At 35.3% G+C, this 23965-nt stretch overlaps 3 protein-coding genes across 4 annotated transcripts in view; 2 read left to right on the top strand and 1 right to left on the bottom strand.

Moving 5' to 3' along the window:
- Nucleotides 1–23965, top strand: part of LOC126746840 (uncharacterized) — a 445675-nt gene that overhangs the window by 19179 nt on the left and 402531 nt on the right. The window lies entirely within an intron of this gene.
- The window catches only part of LOC126746839 (uncharacterized), a 476426-nt gene that overhangs the window by 198511 nt on the left and 253950 nt on the right, over nt 1–23965 (bottom strand). The gene's annotated exons all lie outside the window — the stretch shown is intronic.
- The window catches only part of LOC126747038 (uncharacterized), a 41866-nt gene continuing 23741 nt past the window's right edge, over nt 5841–23965 (top strand). The window contains exons 1-3 of the mRNA XM_050455520.1: nt 5841–6427; nt 7345–7518; nt 10876–11176. Of these exons, the coding sequence (XP_050311477.1) occupies nt 5990–6427; nt 7345–7518; nt 10876–11176 (913 nt within the window). The 5' untranslated portion in view covers nt 5841–5989. The remainder of the gene's footprint in view (nt 6428–7344; nt 7519–10875; nt 11177–23965) is intronic.

Genomic DNA, 23965 nt, shown 5'->3' with positions numbered 1-23965 from the left:
GGAAAAAACGGCTTGCACAGTTTGGATTTTTAGGTCTGCTAATTAACGTAGAGTAAAAGGTATGAGAAACAGCAAACTAGGTCATAAAGGCCTTTTTTAGTGAGACAATCCTAAAAGTTTGTAATTTCAACATAAAATAAATAAGAATGAGGTGATACAGTCTTAAATAGAACACATTGTATAGTTTGTTTGAAGGCATTAAATATAATAATCTCTCTAAAATCAAAGAGGTATACAATAAACACAGTTTATTGTATACCACTTATTTTGAGGCTTAAAAAAAACACAACAAATTGTAGAATTATAGTTTATTTTACTTTTTGTAATTAAAGCGTTTTAATTGTGGTGCTTTAGCATTTTTAAAATAGGGTGGACATTTTACAGGGAGGCACTTTACATTTTTACCTTTAAGAATGTTATTAATTTCCCTAATATAATTAAAAGTTACTACATTAACAAAATATTTAAAAATAGTGTTCGATATTAAATGATTATGCATACAGGATGTAAGTTTTACTTTTACTAAAAGTTGTTTTAAAACATATTGTAGAACTCCCTTCTTATGCAGATCTGTGTTTAGAACATACTTGATTATGGAATATGCCTTACCCAACTTAAACACAAACTCTTTATTGACATAATACAATCTTGTTTTATTATCCGTATATTCCCGTTCTATCATGATATCATTGTCAACATTGTCCTCTTCATGATCTCGAATTAAAAACATTTTCATACAAAAACAGTTTTTAACACTAATTCTCGTTTTCAGTTTTTTAAATAAATAGCCGCAAACATATTTTAAGACTTTTTCTACCATAGGTGTCTGTCTGGCTGGCAATGAGCTTGGAATAGCAGTATATTCAACTGGATCTTCTTTGTTATCATCTTCGGGCAGTCCCTGAAAAATACACATAATTTTAATTTTTAAAATTATTAACTTAAAGCAAAAAACTTACTTGTGACACAAGTCGTTGCAATGTAAGAAATATCTCGGATTCATCATCTTCGCAATTTGCTGACATAGAATGTTTAGATGTAAGATTTTTTACTAAAAGTGATTTATAAATAGGGGTGAATGCTTCGGCTGTCGGGTTAATAAATCTAAATGCCCGTTGTCGTATTTGACCGAAGAAGTTTTCCAAAGGATCCTGATTGAAAGTCCTGGGCATTAAATAAGTTATTTCTGAACTGGCTAATTTATCAAAAATAACTTTAAAATTTTCGATGGTGAAAATTAAATTTTTAAAAGATGGAGGAATACAAAGGCTATTTTCTTTTACACATCGAAATGTTTTTAAATTGCTTACTGCAGCTGCCCAAAATTTAAAATGTGCAGAATTTTTAGTTAGGGCTGATCTTAAAATTTTCCTTTTTCCTGGATGAAACGTACTTCCATTTAGGCTATCAAAGAGCTGGTCCATAAACTTTACAAAAACAGCTGTACTTTCTGCCTCCCTCGGCATTTGTCGTATCTGCTCATTATAGTTTACTTTCATACCTGGAAATAAATAATACATTCAGTAACAATTAAGGAAAGCGTAAATACTTCAAGAAAACAGTACATCTTAAAACTAGCAAATCAATCATATTGACTAAAAAAGGATTTTTTTCATTTATAAAAAATCTTACCACTACGAGCAAGTACATTCAATCCAACAGCCACTGAATGGCTTAAAACCTGGCTGCAAATGGATACTTTCATTTTATTAATTTTTCTTCTGTTTACATGGATATCGCTTAATTTGGGACACAGTTTAAGCTCTCCGAAAAATGAGTCCATTTCATAAAGAGAAATTAGATGATCCCATTTTGCTTCTCTTTGAAGTCCATCAATTGAAAATAGTATATTATATTTTAAAAAATTATTTCGTACTCCTTTAATTAAATGTGGGACATCATAGATTGGTACAACTTCCAAATCATTAATCTCGAATGTGTTCCTTGTCCACTCCTCACCAAATCTTACATGTTTTTCTTTCGTATCAGCAATTAAAGACCGAATTGCCGAGACGTTATTAGTTCCCTGGTCACATGTTGTTGCAATAACTGTTATGCCTATTTTGTGACATTCAGAAATTATTGTTTTCAAAATGTTTTTGATGTCATGAGCTTTTGTGGCCCCATAACAAAAGTTATAATAAATCGGTTGTTTCCACTTCCTCATGACACCTCTCAAAACATAAACCTAAAAACAAAATATAATTTTTACATTATAGTATTACACAATAATAATAATTACAAACCTGAACATGATTTGCAATTTTATTGGTTGTATAAAAACCATAGTCTTCAAAGCCAACTATGCTGCCTTTGGTTCTGTCTATAGATAAATGAGGTTCAATGCTCATTTCATCAAACATGAGAAGACAAATTTTATCCCTAGGATCCTTAAAGTTTTTAATTTCAGCCTTTAATATAGACAAAACTTCATAGTTAATGCCTGGTTTAACAGGAATCCGATTTAATAATTTTCCAAGGGTTTATCTTGATGGAAGGGCAAATATCCTGCTCATAAATTTGTAATTTGCACCACTGTGCTTATAGAATGCAAGAGCAAGGACTTTGTCCTCTAGCGTAAACCTTCGACCCCTTGGCTTTTTATTGGAATTCTCTATCTGAGATTCAAAAAACCTTTTCCTGATCCTATCTATCCATGCTGGAAATTACCCCTTTAAACCCAAATGGATTAGTCAAGTCTGGAAACTGCAGCTGCCTTTTAAGTGACATTTTTGATCTTCGTAACTTAGTTGTCCTCTTTTTGAAGTACTCAGCTTTTTCATAAAAGTATTTAGCCTTTGGGGTTAACTGGACTTTTCTAGTTACATCAACTGCTCTTAATAATTCAGTTGCTCCTGAAAAAAGGTATTTTATAAAATCATTGTGTATTGTTTAAAAACAAACAAATATATTTGAATGATTTATAAAATATACACATATTAGAAATTAGAATATAATGAACTTACTAGGAGCCAACCGAGTATCTTCCACTAACGGGTTTTCTGTTTGTTCTACCTCAAACTTTTGCAAGCCACTGGGCCCTGGATTGGAGGTGACACAACTTTCCACCTCATGTTTTCTCTTTATTCCTGATATGCCTGGTTTATTAATTGAAATATTATCTTGTTTTGGAAAGTCTTCTTCTGGCATTTTAAACTTAATATTGAGTAAGGGATCTACAACACAAAAAAAAAGTTCATTAATTTTTAAAAACTTGATAAACCTGATAAAAACCGTAGTGGCATAGACTGAAAAGTTTTAAAGTGGCATGATAAGTAATAATTTTTATAAAAGATTAAAAGTGGGTTAAAAAAACAACTAGTGACAAACTGTCTTGTGGGGGACAAATGCTCTGTTACCCCCTTGCTCATGGTCTACACCACTGAAAAACTATGTGTAAACTGACCTGGTAAATTTAATGATGGCACTGATGTTTTTAAAAGAACCTGGTTAGGCCCAAAGTCACTTGGTGTAAAATGGTTTGAGCACATTCGGTTACCACTGTAAATTTTGTTGGGATTTTTGTCCAACAAAGCCTTGTTGCCTGTCAAGCTCACCCATTTCTCAAATCTAAGATAATCCACTGAAGGATTGGGGAATCTATGATTCTTAGTTTTTATTAGGCCACAATCTTTAACTGCACAGTAGACAGACATATTGTCCTAAAAACCATATTAATTAAAGTTAAAAAGTTCTTAGAGAATGAGTTTAAAAATTATATACTCATATATATGTTTTAAAGAAACTTTACTCACTACATATATGTATGTAGACCTTTATTCAGGTTATATTGCCCATAACTATTAATGTTTCCCATATTTTGATTACTTTTAGTCTTTAAAAAAATAAAAGATATTGCAAAAATTGAAAAAAAATTAAAATAGAGTGTCACCCAGGATTGTTGTATCCCATATTAGACTATCTTAAATTTGTGACTAAAATGTATACAAGCAAATACTTACTACATATGTATGTAGAATGCGATTTTTAGAAAAATCTGTATTTTCTTCCATGTGCATCCTGTTATTTTTTTTATCTGCAAAAACACAATAATTATTCTGTTTCAATTCAAAAATATCCCTTTTATATAAAATATATTTTCTTTCGATGATAGATAAGTAAAACTGAGGTTATATTTTTCAGCTGAGATATTTAATGTTAAAAATTTTCAAATATAAAAACATTAATTTCTTGACCATGTAAAATATTAAAAACTATATTTCAATAAAAGATTGATTGGTCTTTATTAATTAAAACTTTTACAATAAAATTTAGTTTCATAGTGAATTGGCCCCAGCTGTTATTTTTCATTATGCTTATAAAAATGTTATGCTTTTTGAAACAAAACAGCCAATGTATTTTTTTTAATAAAATAATCATACTAAAAAAGTAAGATTATTTTATTTTGCAATTGGACAGAGCTTTGTAAAAAAATGTAAACTATGACAGATAGAAAAATTATTAGTTAAAAGGACAAATTTTTAAAGAATATTTTAACTCTTTGTAAGTAAGATGCCAGCAGCATACCTTTTTTGGTTTTTGAGATATTTAGGAAAAATGCAAATCAGCATTTTCTTTAAAGCTTATTATATCTGTAAAAATTTTAAAATCTGCAAGAACATATTCAAAACAATTTTTTATGGTAAAAACAATTATTGCATTAGTTTTTAAATTTGATTTGTCAAACTTCGATCAACTTCATGTATTTTCTTATCTAGACACTTCAATTATTTTCTTATTGAATTATCACAGTTTAAAATAGCTTTTTTAATTACCAATTCAACTATGTGTCACACTTTGACATACCGTTAATTTTCTCTCTTTCTATAGAAAATGATATATCTCTCAATCTCATGTACAAGAGAGAAAAAATTTTGGAAAAAATAGAGCATCTTTTTAAATTTTTATTTATAAAATGTATGTATAATTATCAATTTTTTTTATTAGGCATAGCTTAGCAAATTTAAAAGCATATAAATCTAAAATACTGTCACTTTCATAATTTTTTTTATAATTTCATAATTAATTTTTCAGGTGGAAAAAGTGGAGCCATTTTTTAAAATAATATATTTAAATATACCTGAATACAATTAAAATTAATTATTTTATAAATATCTAATATTTCCAATTAGTTCTTGTCAAAAAAGTCTTTATCTGACTGCGACCATAGATGATATTAAAGATATTAGGTACATATAAATATGTAGTTTAAATGTTGATCTGCTATTATATTACAAATGGTGTAATATTATTCGACTCTAGTCAGATACTCGGTGAGATACTAAACTGGTTATACCTGGTCTGCAAACACTATATTGACTCTTAACTATAATAATATATCAAACATAGTCACATCAAAAAACTTGTGTGGCCCCTCAGTGCTTCTGTATATAGGTATAACAAGTTTACTAATTGATTGTAATAATAAAATTTGAATGTGAAATTTAAAATGCTCATATTTTATATTCTCCAAATAATAAATGCCCCAGGCAAGGTTTATCATAACCCTAAACTATCTATATTATTATTAGCACATCTTATAATAACAAATAAATTCGATTTAATAAGTTGTGTACTTAGTATGTCAATATGTGTAATTAGTATGATCTTACCTGGTTACTTCCAGCAAAGCCTTCAGAGAAAAAAAAGTTCTTAAAACTGGTATCAACAACCACTACACAATCAAAAGAGTACACAAAACACTGAAAAACAAAGCAAAACTTAACACACTGCGAACAGCCGTAGAAATAATTAGAACAACCCTGTGTCTCGGAATAAATAGAAGACTCAGGTATCAAAATTACAGGTAGTTATTTATTATCTTTTCTGGTTATTTTATTCCTAAAGCGGGCCATTCACTAGACGAACCCGTACCCGACTCCCAACCGAGACCCGGCCTGCGACTCATCCACCGACGTCCACACATACACCACGAACCTTGCAAAGAGTTCATTCGTACAGTGGTTGTGGTGAGCCCTACATACACACTATGTCTCCCGCGTGTTCCAAGAAGTCAAAAGTTGCTTTGGCAGTTGGTGCAATTTTGTTATTCGAAAATGAAAAACAGAAAAAACGGATTTGGGTGAAAAAGTGGTTGCAAAAGAGAGAACATTTTACGCATTTACGTTTATTGAAATGTATCCAATCCTCTGAGCCTCTTGATGTTATAAATTATCTCCGAATGGATTATAACACATTTCAAGAATTATTAATGTTAATAGAACCTCTTATAAAAAGGGAAAATACTGTATTCAGAGAATCAGTTACTGCTGAAGCACGGTTAGTGGCAACTTTGAGATTTCTGGCAACAGGGAGGAGTTACGAAGACTTAAAGTTTTCGTGTATAATTTCTCCTCAGTTACTTGGAAAAATCATTCCAGAAACGTGTCGTGCTATATACATGTCCCTCCGGGAAAAATACTTGCGGGTAAGTACTTTACTGTAATAATTGCATGTTAAAAGGAATGTAGAAATAAGAAAAAATGGAAAGTTTGTTTATTGAGTTTGCTTACTGCTACAAATTAATGACTAACTGTTATTAGTTCTTTGCTTTGTCAAAAGATAAAAATTCATCCATGAAAACATGATCTGTAGTTTTCGCAGCTGCATCAGTTGTAGGTGTGGACACTTCTGATTGAGAGGTAAAAGGTAAGCCGGCCGCATTTGAGTTTGGTTGTGTGGATGTTGTATGATTGATGTAAGTTTGTCGGAAGATTTGTGCTGCACTTGACTGAGTGGAAGGTGTATTAAGATTGGTGTAGGTTGGTTGATAGGCTTGTGCTACATTTGGAGGAGTGAAAGATGTAAGATTGGCGTAGGTTGGTCGATAGACTTCTGCTGCATTGGGCTGAGTGTAAGGTGTAAGATTATTGGTATATGTTGGTTGATAGAGCTGTGCTGGTGGTACGTAAGAGACACTTTGACAAGGTGCTGGTTGGTGAGTGAATGAAATACTAGAAGAATCAGTAAGATTCCCCAATTTAGCATAAAAAAGCACATCTGATATCAATTTTTGGGCTATTATCTTTTGTCTGTCTTCAGTCTCCTGTAACTGTTGGCCAATATTTTTGCCAAATGTTATTTCTTGCGATTCTTCTTTATCAGTATGTGGGGGTGCAGTCTCTGTTTGCAAAATTTTAAGGGAGGCATCCAAAAATTGGTGTTTCTTCTTTGTCCAGGTGTTCTCTGACTTCTGAATTCGCTTGTTACGGGAAGTTGATGTCGAGCTCTGAGATGTTGCAGGTGATAAAACTGGTGAACTATCCGAAGGTTGAGTTGAGTCTTGTGTGTGTGAATCAGTGTCCTGCAAAATACAATTAACCGATATTAGTTTTTTTTTTCCAGTTTCCCTCAACAGAAGAGGAATGGCTTCAAATAGCAGACCAGTTTAAGAAAATGTGGCAATTTGAAAATTGCTTAGGAGCCGCAGACGGCAAACACATAGCAATAAAACAGCCGCCAGGTAGTGGATCATACTTTTATAACTACAAAGGATTCTTTAGCGTATTATTTGCAATCGTAAATGCTAATTATGAATTTATTTATGTTAATTGTGGAACGAATGGTAGAATATCAGACGGCGGTGTCATCAAGAATACAGAATTTTACCGTTTATTGACAAAAGGATCTTTAAAACTGCCTGAGCCAATCAGTATGGCAGGAATTAGAAACAAATTACCGTTTGTGTTTATAGGAGACGAAGCGTTCAGTCTTATGACGAATTTTATGAAACCCTACAGACACACCACCAGAATTGACTATGGGGAAAAATGTTTCAATTATCGACTTTCCCGTGCGCGTCGTGTAGTCGAAAATGCGTTTGGAATCCTGGCCAATAGATTTAGGGTTTTGCTAACACCAATAGCTACCAAAGTAGAGACAGTTGACGACATCGTAATGGCTTGTTGTGTTTTACATAACCTATTACGAGGCAAGAGTACTACATATATTCAACCTAATCATATTGATAGAGAAGACGTTAACTCTGGAACTGTTTTATTAGGTGACGATAGGCACACTAATTCAGAACTAACGTCACTGGATATTTCTAGGCACGACGTTCCTACTATTGGCGCCAAAATGGTACGAAATGGATACAAGGAATATTACAATAATGCTGGTGCCGTCGACTTCCAAGATAGATTTGTACACTGATAAATTCATTTATGTCTACTTTGAATAAAGTACGTAAAGTAGTGAATTTTGGGTTTTCATTAAATAATAATTATTATAATTTTTTTTTAATCCACCACCTCTTTCAAACAAGGGCGTAGATATTATTTTTTTCTGGGGGGGTAATTTTTTTGGAAGTTAATGTATGTAGGTACATGTAAGTCTACAATAACATATTATACAAACATACCGGGTGTTTTTCAAAAGTGGCTCACCCCTATAACTTTTTTATTTTTTAAGATAAAAAAATGAAATTTGGCAACAGTGTATGGGTAAAAGACGGTCAATTATATTTTTCTAGGGCTACTTGATGTTAAATTAACGATTTTAACGAAGTCAATGGCACTCTAGATTGAATTTAAAAAACCTAAATATTTTTTAACAGATATGTCAAAAGTTGACATATAGGTGTCATTGTACGCAGAATGACATTTTCTATCGAATAAAAATAAAATATACAGAGGGTCCCATTTAAAAATCGAAAGTTATGGTCATTTCCGGTCAAACCGGAAGTGATAAAAAATAATTGAATACGCCATTTAATTCATCTCAATGACCCATACACTGTTGCCAAATTTCATTTTTTTATCTTAAAAAATAAAAAAGTTATAGGGGTGAGCCACTTTTGAAAAACACCCGGTATATATACATATGTTAGATTTAATCTCAGTTTAGCACTGTTGCAAATGTTATTAATTTTAATTTTTTAATTTATTTTTTTTATACTTATATATATTTTTTAATATAAATACATTATTCTGGGGGGGGGGTAATTACCCCCTTTATCTACGCCCTTGCTTTCAAACGACTTTAATTTTTTTCTGAGTTACATTATACAAACAAGGTAGATAAAAAAATACTTACTGAGGTATGTGAGTTCTCCTCGATGTTATTGTCGTCTAATATCGAAGACACTGCTGGACGAGACTCTTCTTGATCCATAAGAAACGACAATAGATCGAAGTACCATGACGTATGTTCTGGTACATCTTCTGCCCCCGTTCTTGTTCTTTTAGCGCCATTAATCCGCCTTAGTTGCCGCCGGAAAGATGCCCGTAATGATGACATCTTTTTTATAACAAATTCCTTGTTTGCATTTGGGAAAAGTGGTTTGCAACTGTTAATTAAAATATCATAAGCAGCATTTTTCTTTTGCTTGTTGCGATAATCTTTACTTTTGATATCCCAAAGGCAGGGATTTTCTTGATATAGAAAAATAAATTCTTCCCAAAAAACTTTGTTGTCTTCGAAAGACATTTTCAATTCACTTTTAGCGCACGTTTAACTGCTGCAGGCTGAAGTCACACTGGACAAATCTGCGGTACCCACACATACACAAATTCGCACGGATTGGTCGCGGTCGGGTCGTAGGTTCAGTGATCCGATCGGCGAACTCACAACCCGACCCTGACCGGTGCGCGCCTTGTCTTTCAATGTCACTCATTAGCGGATCGGTCGCCGGACAAGTCAGGGCAGACCGATCCGGCCAACCAATCCGCTAATGAATGGCCCGCTTAAATAATTTTTAACCTGACCGGCGTCGGACTGACTGGAGCCCATAAAATATTGTAAATGATATTTTATTTTCCTTCTTTCTCTTTTCTATGTCTTTTTCGACCTGAACGTGAACCTATGACCCCCCCGCCGCACTTTGGATCGATTGTAGGGAACTGCGTTTCCATCACATGTCTATCTCTGTCCTCGGTTATATCTGTCTCTTTTTATTCAGGTTAATGAGTGTGCGAGGTACGCAACCCACCATTATTCGTGTTTGAGAGCTCTCTTGAGCTTGAACTCTTAAAGTAACTTGAGCGTGTGGCAAGAGGCTAAATGTCTAAATTAATTTATTAAGTTGCGAGAAATATAATAAGTTGTTGTGAGTTATGTGTGGTAGTTTCCATTGAACGGATTAATCCCAACATCCAGCGCATCTTAAACTGGCGATCACATTATTAGATTAGACGTAGTAGGCCGTCGACAAGAACCCAGATGCTTACATTTGGTGACCCCGACGTGATTTGCTAAAAATGACGCGATGTTTAGTTCCTTTGGGTAACTGCTAACATATTATGGACATTTTTCACAACCGCCGTTGGAATTTATGGTCTGGTATGAACAAATTATCCTAGTTTGGTTTTTGATTGCACGAGGTAGCCGCATGACGTATTTCCGGTCCGCCATTTTTGAATTTCCATGGTGACGTTGACATTTGATGACGTTGACAGCTGGAGAAGGAATCTGCTGTACCGGCTACATCGGTAAAACAGGAATCTACCGTCCGCCATATTATGCATATCGTGTATGCAACCCGTAATACACGCATGCATTGGTGGTAGTATAACCACAAAGTGTTCACCATAAAATGACTAATTCCACCATTTTGATATTTTTTCATATATAACTCGAATTTGAAAGCCCTGCTGCAGCATTTGCTGTTTTCAACTATCATTAAGGATGTTGACCTGGTAATGTGCTGTTTTGGACCTGGACTAGGATTACTGCTGCCCTGCTGACTGGTGTACTGGATCTCCTGGAAGCATTGAACTTTTTTTGATGCTGAGATGATAGACCTTTGATGTCCCGCCCACATTCCTGCAGTTCTTCTGTGACAGCCTTCGCTGGATTTTATAAAGGTTTTCTTTAAAACTTATTTTTAAAACGGTTTAAAACTTAGGTATTTTTCAAATTTTGTGTATATTTTAGAATTATTTGTTTACAATGGCCGATGATGAAGCTTTGGCTACTGCTCTAGCGCAAATTGCTCGTTTGCAGGCGCAAGTAGATCAGCTCACGGTTGAGGCTGATCAGCCTGCGGTTGAAGCAGCTCCTGCTGCAATGCCGGGCATAAATTTTAATGGTAATGGTGAGGCTGTTGGTGCTAATGGTGTGAACGTGCAGTCTTCATTCCGCTTGGACCATTATAGAGTTCCCAAATTACCTCCATTCTCGCAAGTGGACCCTGCCCTTTGGTTTATTCAGGCTGAAGTGTCCATGAGAAATGCCCGTATTCTTATTGAATCCACCAAAGCTGACACTGTTCTTGCAGCATTAGATGTGGAAGTCTTAGGTTGTGTTAGGGACATTATAATCATGAATCCGCCACCTGTAAATATCTATGAGCAAATTAAAGCCCGTGTTATTGCAACTTACGCTGAGTCGGATGAGATGAAGCTGCGTAAACTGTTGAAGGGGCAAGTAGGAATTGATGGCAAGCCGTCGTTGATGCTAAGCCGTCTTAGAGGTCTTAGCAACGGCACGGTCGATGACAATATTATTAGATCAATTTTTCTTGAACAGCTCCCTCGAGAGCACCGTGCAATTCTCGTTTCAGCAGGTGTCTCAGACCTTAATCGTCTAGCTGAGGCTGCTGACCGCATTGCCGAATGTGCATCTACTAGTTCAGAGCCTTATATTGCTTCTGCCTCTAAGCCATCAGCTACCTCAGTCCCTGCAGTTTCAGAAATAAAGCAACTTATGGATAGTATTGCCGCTCTCAACAAGAAAGTATTACACCTTGAAAAAGAGCTTAAGAAAACACGTTCACGCTCGTCTTCGAATTCTCGTAGAGCGTCAAACTCTAGAGAAGATTCTTCTTCTCTCTGCCGCGCTCATACTCAATACCCAGATAATCCAACCTCTTGTCGGAAGTGGTGTTCTAAGTATGACGATTGGGTCAATAAACCAAAAAACTAAGTGAACCTTCCCGGTTGGAGATGGTCGGAGAAGGTGTTCGAATTTCTAATCGTCTCCACGTTCGTGATCGTACTAGTGGTCAGTTATTTCTGATTGACACTGGTGCTGACATTTCACTACTTCCTGCCATTCCTAAAATTAAGGGAAATCCCTCGGGAATACAACTTTTTGCTGCGAATGACACTCGAATCGACACTTTTGGAGAATCTTTTAGGGAACTTGATCTTGGTCTAAGACGTCCTATCCGCTGGAATTTTGTTATAGCTGCAGTCCCTTATCCCATTATTGGTGCGGATTTACTTTCGCATTATGGTTTGACGGTGGATGTTAAGAAGAAATGTATTATTGATACTAGAACTTCCGTCCATTTAAAAGCAATCGACAGACCAGCTGCCTACCAGTCTATTAATAAGCTCAGTTCCGACTTTAGTTTTTGCGAGGTCCTTGCCGAATTTCCGCAATTGACAGGCGCTTCTACTTTGAGCCCTCCTGTTTGCAGTGATGTATTTCATCATATCATTACCTCTGGTCCTCCTGTATCTGAACGTGCTCGTCGTCTCCCTCCTGCAAAACTTAAGGCCGCCAAAGACGAATTCCAAGCTTTAGTCGAGGCAGGTATTTGCCGCCCTTCTTCTAGTCCTTGGGCAAGTCCTATTCATTTAGTGCCTAAAAAAGATGGTTCTTGGCGGGTTTGCGGAGATTATCGACGCTTGAATGCAGTAACTCTACCTGATAAATATCCTACGCCGCACCTGCACGATTGCACAGTCAATTTGCACGGTAAGACTATTTTTTCTTCCTTAGATCTGCATAGAGCCTACAATCAGATCCCTATGGCCCCAGAAGACGTTGAAAAAACTGCATTAATTACGCCATTTGGTCTATTTGAATTTCTTTATATGACTTTTGGTCTTAGAAACGCAAGCCAATCTTTTCAGCGTTATATTAATCGTGCTTTGAGCGATCTGGATTTTGTCTTTATCTATATCGATGATATCTTAGTCGCCTCTTCTTCACTAGAACAACATATTGATAATTTACGAACAGTTTTCCAGAGACTACAGAAATTTCACCTTCGTTTGAATATTAGCAAATGCGTTCTTGGCGTTCCAGAACTTGAGTTTTTAGGTTATATGGTTAGTGCTGAAGGCCTACGTCCAACTCCTGATAGAGTGACTGCCATTTTAGAAGCCCCTAAACCTAAAACTATAGCTGACCTTCGTCGATTTCTTGGAATGGTGAATTTTTACCGCCGCAATATTCCTTATGCTGCGAAAACTCAAGCTCCTTTGAACTCTTTATTTGTCAATTCAACTAAAACAGTGGTAGAGCAGTGGTAGAGCAGGAGAATCAGGGTGTTTGGGAACCGTTAGCATTTTTTTCACGCAAATTTTCTCCCTCTCAACTCCGTTACAGTGCTTATGACCGTGAACTTACTGCTATTTTTGAAGCTATTAAATATTTTCGTTATTTGCTAGAAGGTTGCGATTTTAAAATCCTCACCGATCATAAACCTCTCATATATGCATTTAAGCAACGCTCTGATAAAGCTTCTCCGCGACAGTTACGACAATTATCATTTATTGCCCAGTTTACTACCCATATTGAGCATATTGCAGGCTCTCAAAATTTGGTGGCCGACACCTTGTCTCGTATTGAACCTGTACAGTTGCCTCCTGATTTTAATGTGAAAGAACTCGCGGAATTGCAAGACGGTGATGATGAATTAAAATCGATTTTTACTTCGTTGGATCATCCATTAAAGCTAAAAAAGCTTCAGTGGGGTCCAGACTTGGTTAGTGTGTATTGCGAATTATCTGGTGAGACTATTCGTCCTTTTATTCCTGTCAGCCTTCGCCAAAAAGTTTTTCATCAAATTCATGATCCAGCTCACCCTAGTAGTAGAATTACTGATCGGATGGTTCGGCAACGGTATGTTTGGCCTAACATGCATCGTGACATTGCAACATGGTGCAAGAACTGTTTAGAATGTCAACAATCCAAAATTAGCCGTCATGTGAAACTTGTTCCTGAACATTTTTCTACTCCTGATGGACGATTTGATCAAGTTCACATTGATATAGTTGGTCCTCTTCCATTGTCTGAAGGATTCTCTTACTGCCTGACAATGATAGACCGATTTTCTCGCTGGCCTGAAGCAATTCCTATTAAGGATACGTCTGCCCAAACTATTGCTAGAACTTTTTATGATACTTGGATTTCGCGTTATGGTACTCCTAGATTGCTTACCTCGGATCAAGGAACTCAATTCGAATCACGCATTTTCTCGGCCCTACTCTCTTTAATTGGTTGTCAGCGTATTCGTACTACCCCTTATCACCCTAAATCGAATGGAATGATTGAGCGTTTTCACCGCGTACTAAAGGCCGCTATCATGTGCCATACTGAATACAAACAATGGACTCGTTCTTTATCCACCATTTTGTTGGGAATTCGTTCCCATGTTAGAGCAGATACTGAAGCTTCACCGGCAGAATTTTTGCTTGGCTCTACTCTACGTCTTCCTGGAGAATTCTTTCTTCCGGACGACGTTACTCCAGATCCAAACATTTTTATCGAAGAATTTAGACAATATATGCGTGAAATTCGACCTGTGCCTGTTGCACATAAATATAAAAAGCGAATTTTTTACTTTAAAGATTTGTATAACTGTACTCATGTATTTTTTAGAAACATAGCTAAGAAGTCTCTCGAAAGGCCTTATACTGGACCGCATAAAGTTTTAAACCGCGTCTCTGATCGTGTTTTTGATATTGACATCAATGGTAAATCGAAAAGTATCTCGGTTGACTTATTAAAACCAGCATTTTTTATTGCTGATGAACTCAACGGCCCAGTGGAACCTTCCGAAAGCACTTCTAATCAGGATGGTACTGTGAAACAACCTCTTCTTAGAACTTACCCTCGTAAGAAAGTCACTTTTGCACCCAGTGTAAAATAATTATATTTTGTTTTTTTTTAGTTGATAACTATATAATCAATATTTATTTTAAGGCGATTTTATTTTAAGACCTAAGTATGTTACATCTCATCTAACACTTAAGTTTTAAGCTTTTATAAACCTTTGTAAATCTATTTTATTTTCTTTAATGTCGTTGTCACTGGGGAGGGAGTGTGTAGGGAACTGCGTTTCCATCACATGTCTATCTCTGTCCTCGGTTATATCTGTCTCTTTTTATTCAGGTTAATGAGTGTGCGAGGTACGCAACCCACCATTATTCGTGTTTGAGAGCTCTCTTGAGCTTGAACTCTTAAAGTAACTTGAGCGTGTGGCAAGAGGCTAAATGTCTAAATTAATTTATTAAGTTGCGAGAAATATAATAAGTTGTTGTGAGTTATGTGTGGTAGTTTCCATTGAACGGATTAATCCCAACATCCAGCGCATCTTAAACTGGCGATCACATTATTAGATTAGACGTAGTAGGCCGTCGACAAGAACCCAGATGCCTACACGATATTTACTTGTTTCTCCATCTAGCGGTGAGGTATTGCTTTTTAGAGGCGGGTCCACCCTTTTAATAGGAGTGGACAGGCCGTGAGGGGGACTTCCGAGAACCACACCGTCGGATCGATAGCGTGGGGATTTATTACCGGTGCGTTTTAACAGTTTTGAGAGAGTTTTCTCAATATTATTTACCTTGAGAGCTAGATCACTGTCACTGTCATGACTTCTTTTACGTTTATACATTTTTTTTTTAATGGTTAAACACAAATATTTTGTACACGGTACCGAAAAATAAAAGGCGAAATAACTCGCGCGCGCGAACGGTCTGACACATAAAACGAGAATGAGGCTCGACGGACGGGACAGCGGGGGTACCGACAAAAGGCGATGTTGTCAAAACTTTTTATTTTTAGCTTTGAATTGTGTGGTCTGACTCAGGAAATAGAGGTACTACAATTGATCTTATTTACGGAGACGAGGCCTAATATAATACAAAGTCTACATTAAAGTTATTAACTATTTCTTAAACTATTTTTTAAATGTTTGTACATTAAGAGCTGTTAGCTCAATTGGTAAAGAGTTATAAATTTTGATATCATTATATGTAAATGATCTCTGAAATATGGCAGTCCAATGGTAAGGCATGCTGGTGAGTAATGGCATGATACATGAAAAAGCCGGGTAAAACAAAAATTTAAAAAGATATTTTACATATTTTTGTAATCCAAATATACTTTGAGAGCAACTATTTTGTATATTTTGTATGCGGTTTCTATCAATAATATCTAACCTCTGCATCTAAGACAATACCCAAGTTTTTTGCAAAATCAACTTTAGGTATATTTAAGTTAATTTTAATTTACAATATAATATGTGCTTAGTTTTAAGAAAGTCTTTTTTAGGACCGAAAATCACATTAGACTTTAAAGAACTTAGCTTAAGGTATTGCTCAGAAGATTGTTTTAATAAATTAATATCATGATTTATGATGAACGAAACACCCTGTATATATGAACTATATATAATTTATTCATTTCTGAATAGTATGGTCTTGGTATTTAAGCTTCTGGTTCTATTGGTTGTAGTTAAATCTAACTGTTTATTAGCTTCATAAAAGATTCTAATATTAAAATACGATTTTAAAATAAGCTTAGAAACATGGATAGGATGTTCTGATAATATTTCATCATCATATATATGATCACCGAACGTTTGAAAAATTGAAATAGGTAATATATTTAATGTTTTTATTATTAACACTTGCAGCAAATTGTTGTTATTTTTATTTAATATGCCATACGTCTTATTAAAGAATCTAAAGAATTTTTCAGCTTCCTTGCAAATATCAATTACCCACTTGGAAGCTTTTCTCAGCTTTCCATACGTTTTCCTTTTTTGTAAAAATGACAAAGTTTCTTCATTAGTTTCCAATGCTTCAACGCACTTGGAACAATTTAAAATTTTGGCTAGCCCTTTTACTACAAAGCCTGATATATAGGAAACAATGTCTTCTGTATAAACAGTGAGGTCCCAAGCATTAGTTGTTATATAGTTGTTTTTAACATCTTCATTAACTTTATTTAAGAAAATTTTAAACGCAGAAGACTCTTCGAAATTTCCTTCCGATTCACTAAAAAGTTTAGGATGTGATCCACATGTTAAAATCGGGATTGAATCAAGATATACTGCATTGCCTGATTTAGGGGCTCTAATTTCTGAATGTATCAACAGCCTTTTATAGGAAGCTTCGAACTGCCTTGCTGTTGGGTTGTCATTATGTCCACCTTTGCTACGTATTGCTCCAAAGAATAACTCTAAATGGTCTTGAGAGATTTTATACGTTAAAATATATTTTAACAGTTTTTTTTATTTTACTAAATAAAAATAATTTTTTTGCAGGCTTTCAATACAAATTAAAAATCCTAAAAATCCAGTTTTTCTATTTGATTTTATAAGTGGTTTACCATTTAAACTCAATTTAATAATGTAATTTTTAACATTATTGAGGTATTCATATATAAAAGTTTCATTATTAGTTGATAATGGCTTTTTAAAAGAGTATTTTGCAAAAACGTTGCGAGAATTAAATCTATCAAATAGATTGTTAAAGGTTAATAAAAAATTAGATGTTGGACCTGACTCTTTAAAATCAAAATCTTTTAAGTCTGAATGATTTTATGTTACGCCTCTGTATTATGTTACGCGCCTCTGTTTTAAACCTATTATTTCGCCCGTCCATCTCTCTCTTGCTTTAAACTATAATCGAGCCACGTTATGTGAATCCATTCCGATATTCCTGTGTAACCAAAAGAGACAGATATATATCGATCATGTGCGCTAGTAGTAGTGGTGGTGGTAAATGTCTGTTTGCGTGTGCAACGGCCCCGCGAGAGGGAGAGAGTCGCTTCTTGCCTTTTGTATAATCTCAGAGTTTTTATATAATAAGTAATGAACTTCGTTTAGGCATTTTAAGTTTCAATTAAAGGTTGTAAAATTGAGCCTTTAGTTTAATTTCCACCATTGGGGATGTCTCAGGCACCCTGCCGCAAGTGAGCCCCAACACAAGTTGATCTTTCGAGCCGGATAGCTGAATTTATGGTCCTTCGCAGCAAAACCCAAGAAACCCAAACGTTTGTATACGTCCAAAAATGGCGACCGTACAACTCCCAGCGGCCGCTGCAGCCGGCGCACCGATTGGCATGACGCAATAGTTTGTTTACATGACAAAATTGAATTTTTTGTCTGACGGAAGCAGTAAAACGAGGTTAGTCCGATCCATTTTATTATCCTAATCCATTTTAAGTTAATATTTATGCCAATTGAACCATTTTATTGCATATTATGCCAATTTTCATCTAAATTGGTGTTTGTTTACTTTACTAACCTAAACGTAGCTATACGTAAATTATATTCTATTAAATCTATTCATTCGTATCGACTTTAGTCACCATTTACTCGCCATTTTTATGGTATTCATGCATATTTAACCTAAGCTTTATTTAAAGCAAAAACTACCTATCTAAATAAATATTATTTGTGTTTATTTTTTGTGTACACTGTACCCCACAAACCTCCAAGATGCCTAAAACTAAGCGAAGTAGCAAATCTAACGCAGACATTCCTAGTAATGTCGAACAATCTGTCCAACCTCAAGAGGACGAGCAAATTATTATTTATAATAATCTAATTAGTCGCCGTGACGCTTTAACAAATCAAATCAATCGATTCGAAACCTTTTTAGAAACAAAATGTGTCTCTTTAGACAATCCTCTTATAAAAATCGACTTAACAACCCGGTTAAGTAAAATCGAAACCATTTTAACTGATTTTGAGCATATTCAATTGGAAATCGAGCAAGTGTGTATAAACAATAAGTTTGATGAATCAAAAGACCAAGAACAAGAGCGTGAAACATTCGAAAATTTGTTTTACACTAATATTTCTAATGCGAAATTAATTTTGGAAAAAATAAATGCTTTAAATGTACTACCTACCACTGAAAGCACTAATTTAGTGGCGAACTCTCAACACACAAACTTACCCTTCTTCCAATCGGGTGGGCAATATGGTCCTCGTTTGCCACCTATACCTCTACCCAAATTTGATGGTTCATATGAGACTTGGACTCATTTTAGAGATACATTTGTCTCCCTTATTGACAAAAATGTGCAAATAAATAATGTAGAAAAATTCTACTATTTACAATCTACCCTACAGGGTGAAGCCGCTCAAATTATTAACTCTCTATCTACAACTGAAAATAGTTATAACACTGCATGGTCCCTCTTAAAGGAACGATATGAAAATCTAAAAGCTATTATTCATTCTCATGTGAAATGTATATTTGATTTACCCATAATAAAAGATGAATCCTATACTCAACTGAGGAAATTTCTAGATACATTTCAAACCCATTTTAAATCTCTCGAAAATTTAAATGAGCCTGTAGATAAATGGTGCACACTTATTATTCATCTTTTAAGTTCTAAGCTAGATTTTAAAACCCGAAAGGAGTGGGAAACCCTTTCCAAAAGTATTGATAAACCAACAACTCAGGACTTTGTAAGTTTTTTATCACAACATTGTCGATTTTTAGAATCTTTAGATTTTAAATTAAATACCAAAAAACAATATGGTAAATTTGAAAAAACTTATGAGCGAAAATCTTTCATTTCCCAGAATTCTATTCCATCTTGTCCCATGTGTAATGATAATCACTTTATTTATTCATGCAGGAAATTTCATGATTTGCCTATCTCAGGTAAATTCTTTGAGGCAAAAAAGGCAAATTTATGTACAAATTGTTTACGACATGGACATCGAAATGGAGAATGTAAATCTGCTCATACTTGCCGAAGGTGTCAAGGTAAACACCACACACTTTTACACAACGATTCTAATATCTCAAATTCAAATTTTAGCCATCGCAAATCTTCTTATCAATCCCACTCATTTCAGGACAGAGACAAGCAACCTAACCAATCATCGCATCGTGCCATACCGATGATACAACCTAAACCCAACTCGACAAACCAAAATAATCATAAAAGCTTAGCCCAAGGCGAAAATGCCAATCGAAATGCCAATCACCCGACTACACTTTTAACTCCAAGTAATTATTATACCCCAAATAACGAGTCATTTTTGCAGAATGCACAACCTCAATCAAATCTTATTCACTCAAATGAACCCACTTACTCACATATACCTAATATGAGTGAAAATACTCAAAACTTACACTGTACTAATCAAAACCCTAATTCATTTGTATTACTGTCTACAGCATTAATATATGTTTATGACAAAAATAAGCTACCTATTCTTTGCAAGGCTGTTCTGGATAATGGCAGTCAATCAAATTTCATTAGTGAAAAATTGTTTAAAAAACTTGATTTACCCTATACCTCTGTAAATATGTCAATCTCAGGCATCGGTCCAGATGTGACAAATCTCAACAAGCGTACTCAGTTACATGTTAAGTCCAGTGTAAGCAACTACTCACTAAACCTGCCTGCATTAGTCATTAATGCAATTACTGAGCTGACGCCTCAATTTCCTCTTGATATTTCTAACATTAAATTTCCAAATAATCTGCCCTTTGCTGATACATCTTTCCATACACCATCAGAAATCGATATCCTGATAGGTGCAGGATTATTCTATGAAATTCTTGGTCCTAATCAAATTAAAACAGGCAAAGGCAATCCTATTCTTCAAGAAACCAAGCTTGGATGGGTGATAAGTGGTCCAATATCCTTGTTAGCTACATCCCAAGCCAAATCTCAATCATTCTTTTGCACTAGCGAGCTTCAAAATAGTCTGGAAAAATGTTGGTCAATCGAAGAAACCACAGAGCAACATCCACAAAAACTTTCCAAAGAGGAGCTTGAATGCGAAGAGCATTTCAAGAATACTGTTGTTCGTGATTCAACAGGCCGTTTCATAGTTAACCTTCCGATCAAACCCACTGTTTTTGAACTAGGCGATTCCCTGAAATCATCTTTAAAACGTTTCCAGTCTTTGGAAATAAAATTCAATAAAAACCCTGAAATGAAAGAGTCCTATTCTAAATTCATTAAAGAATATTTGCATCTAGGACATATGTCCAAAATAGATCCCGATAAATCCATATCTTCTACATATCCCATCTACTATCTTCCCCATCATTGCGTGGAAAAACTGGATAGCACCACAACACGCCTAAGAGTCGTTTTTGATGCTTCTTGTACCTCGAGTACTGGCATATCTCTTAATGACACTCTTAAGGTGGGTCCCAATATCCAAAATGACCTTTTTTCTATTCTCTTAAATTTCCGAAAACATAATTATGTCTTAACAGGAGACATAGCAAAAATGTACAGGCAATTCCTAGTAGATCCCAGTCAGCGTAGCCTACAGCGCATAATATGGCGGGATAACCCAAATCAAGAAATTCAACACTTTGAACTCAACACCATCACATATGGAATGTCCAGTTCATCTTTTTTAGCCACTCGGTGTGTAAAGGAAATTGCTAACCAATGTGTAAACGATTACCCTCTTGAAAGCCATGTACTTATGTTCAATTGCTTTGTCGACGACATTTTAACAGGATGTGCTACGAAAAAAGAGCTTATCAACCTTAGAAAAAATCTGGCCAATGTACTTAAACCTTATGGGCTTGAACTGAGAAAGTTTCAGTCAAATGACCCTGAAGTACTATTTGATTTAATTCCTGAAATCTCTAGTGATTCTAATTACATTTTAAACGATGACTCCCAGAGTACGAAAACCTTAGGTATTTCCTGGAATTCAAACCAAGATTTATTTATATATACTTCAACCATTAAATCAACTTCGCAGTTTGTAACTAAGAGAACTATACTCTCGCTTATATCCCAAATTTTTGACCCTTTGGGCCTTCTAGGTCCCATGATAGTACAGGTCAAAATCCTTTTACAAAAATTATGGCTATTGAAAATAGATTGGGACGAACCAGTTCCCATAGACATTTTTAGAACCTGGAATAATTTTATATATCATTTATCTCTTGTTGATTATTTTAAAATTCCCCGACAAGTAACGATTAAAAACCCTATTTTTTTTGAACTCCACGGTTTTAGTGATTCATCCATCAATGCTTTTGGTGCGTCTATATACGTACGATCAATTGATAGCTTCGGTAATATTGCTGTTAACCTCTTATGTGCCAAAAGCCGAGTAGCTCCCTTAAAGGCTGTAACTTTGCCACACCTTGAACTCTGTGGCGCTTTAGTTCTTTCTCGACTAATGACAAAAACTCTAACTGCTCTAAACTTAAATCCATTTAAGATAAATTATTACACAGATTCAACCATTGTCCTTTGTTGGCTTTCTTTAGAGCCACGCCAGCTAAAAACTTACGTATGCAATAGAGTTTCTCAAATACAGCAACTAACTGACACCAACAACTGGTACCATATAGCATCTGCTGAAAATCCAGCCGATATTATTTCACGTGGTATTAATCCCCAAGATTTAAAAACTTCTCGTTTATGGTGGCACGGACCACTATTCCTTTCAAAACCCTTAGAAAGCTGGACCAATGAAAATCATATTTCAAATTACCATAAAGGAAAGTTCAATCCTGAAGTTTTGGAATTAAACCCCAAATCTATAATTCTTGCTTCAAGTAATATTACTCCAAATCCCATTTTTTATAAATTTTCCAATTATGTTAAGCTTACTAATGTCATAGCTTATTGTCTCAGATTTATTCATAATTCAAGAGCACCCAAATCATCACGTCAAGGTGGGAATTTAACACCCCTTGAGCGTGAAAATGCATTGACATGCATGGTAAAAATAATCCAAAATGAATGTTTTTCTAGCGACTTTAAAGATCTCCAATCTACACATGGATTAAAGAAACAAAGTAATTTAAGGTCTTTAAATCCGTTTGTTGACAACAGAGGAGTCTTACGAGTTGGCGGACGACTTGAAAATTCAAGGCTTGACTATCAAGCTAAACACCCTATACTTTTGCCACAAGGTCATCCTTTTATCAGTCTTGTCATATCTCATGAACATCAAAGGAATTTCCACTCCGGAACTCAATCCACTTTGTCTTTTGTAAGGAAAAATTTCTGGCCTATACATGGCAAATCCTCAGTTAAGGCTGTTATTCGCAAATGTGTAGCTTGCTACAAGGCAAACCCTAAGTCTTTATCAACTCTTATAAGCGACTTGCCTAAACCTCGAGTGAATCCATCTACACCTTTCCTTCATACTGGCATAGATTATGCAGGGTTTTTCCTAATCAAGAATTCCAAAATAAGAAATAAAAAATTTATTAAAGCTTACCTCTGTGTATTTGTGTGCTTAGCCACCAAGGCGGTACATTTAGAGCTGGTAACCGATCTAACTTCCAAAGGTTTCTTGTCGATGCTCAAAAGGTTTGTGTCAAGACGTGGCCTATGCCAACATATATATTGTGACAATGGCACAAATCTTGTTGGAGCGGACAGCGAGCTACGCGAAATATATAAAATATATGAAACCTCTGAATTTCAATCCTATTTCGTGGCAAATATGATTCAATTTCACTACAATCCCGCGAGGTCTCCTCATTTTGGAGGTTTGTGGGAGGGTGTAGTTAAATCTTTTAAATACCATTTACGACGGGTACTGTCTGATAAAAATCCTTTAACATATGAAGAATTTTATACGTTTGTGGTTCAAGTGGAGGCGATATTAAACTCACGTCCTCTCTTACCTATCAGTAATGACCCCCATGATTTTGAAACCCTAATTCCCGGACATTTCCTCGTTGGGCATCCATTAAACCTCATTCCCGACGTAGATCTTCAACAAACAGCAGCAAACAGGTTGACCAGATATGAAATGCTGCAGTCTATGGTTCAACACTTTTGGCTAAAGTGGTCTGAGCAGTACCTTCATACACTTCACGAACGATCCAAATGGCAGTTCAAGACTCCAGACCAGAATCTTCTTGGATCCTTGGTATTGCTGAAGGATGCGAACAGTCCCCCATCCAAATGGAGTACCGGAAGAATCGTTGCTACGCATCCTGGAAAGGACGGCAACATCCGTGTGGTTAGTGTGCGTACATCCAATGGGAACATTTTAAAAAGAAGTGTCGTGAAAGTCTGTATA

The sequence above is a fragment of the Anthonomus grandis genome, chromosome 18, assembly GCF_022605725.1.
Source record: "Anthonomus grandis grandis chromosome 18, icAntGran1.3, whole genome shotgun sequence".
NCBI classification, from domain to species: Eukaryota; Metazoa; Arthropoda; class Insecta; order Coleoptera; family Curculionidae; genus Anthonomus; species Anthonomus grandis.
Note: the sequence above shows the minus strand (reverse complement) of the source record. Positions and strands in the feature narration are given on the sequence as shown.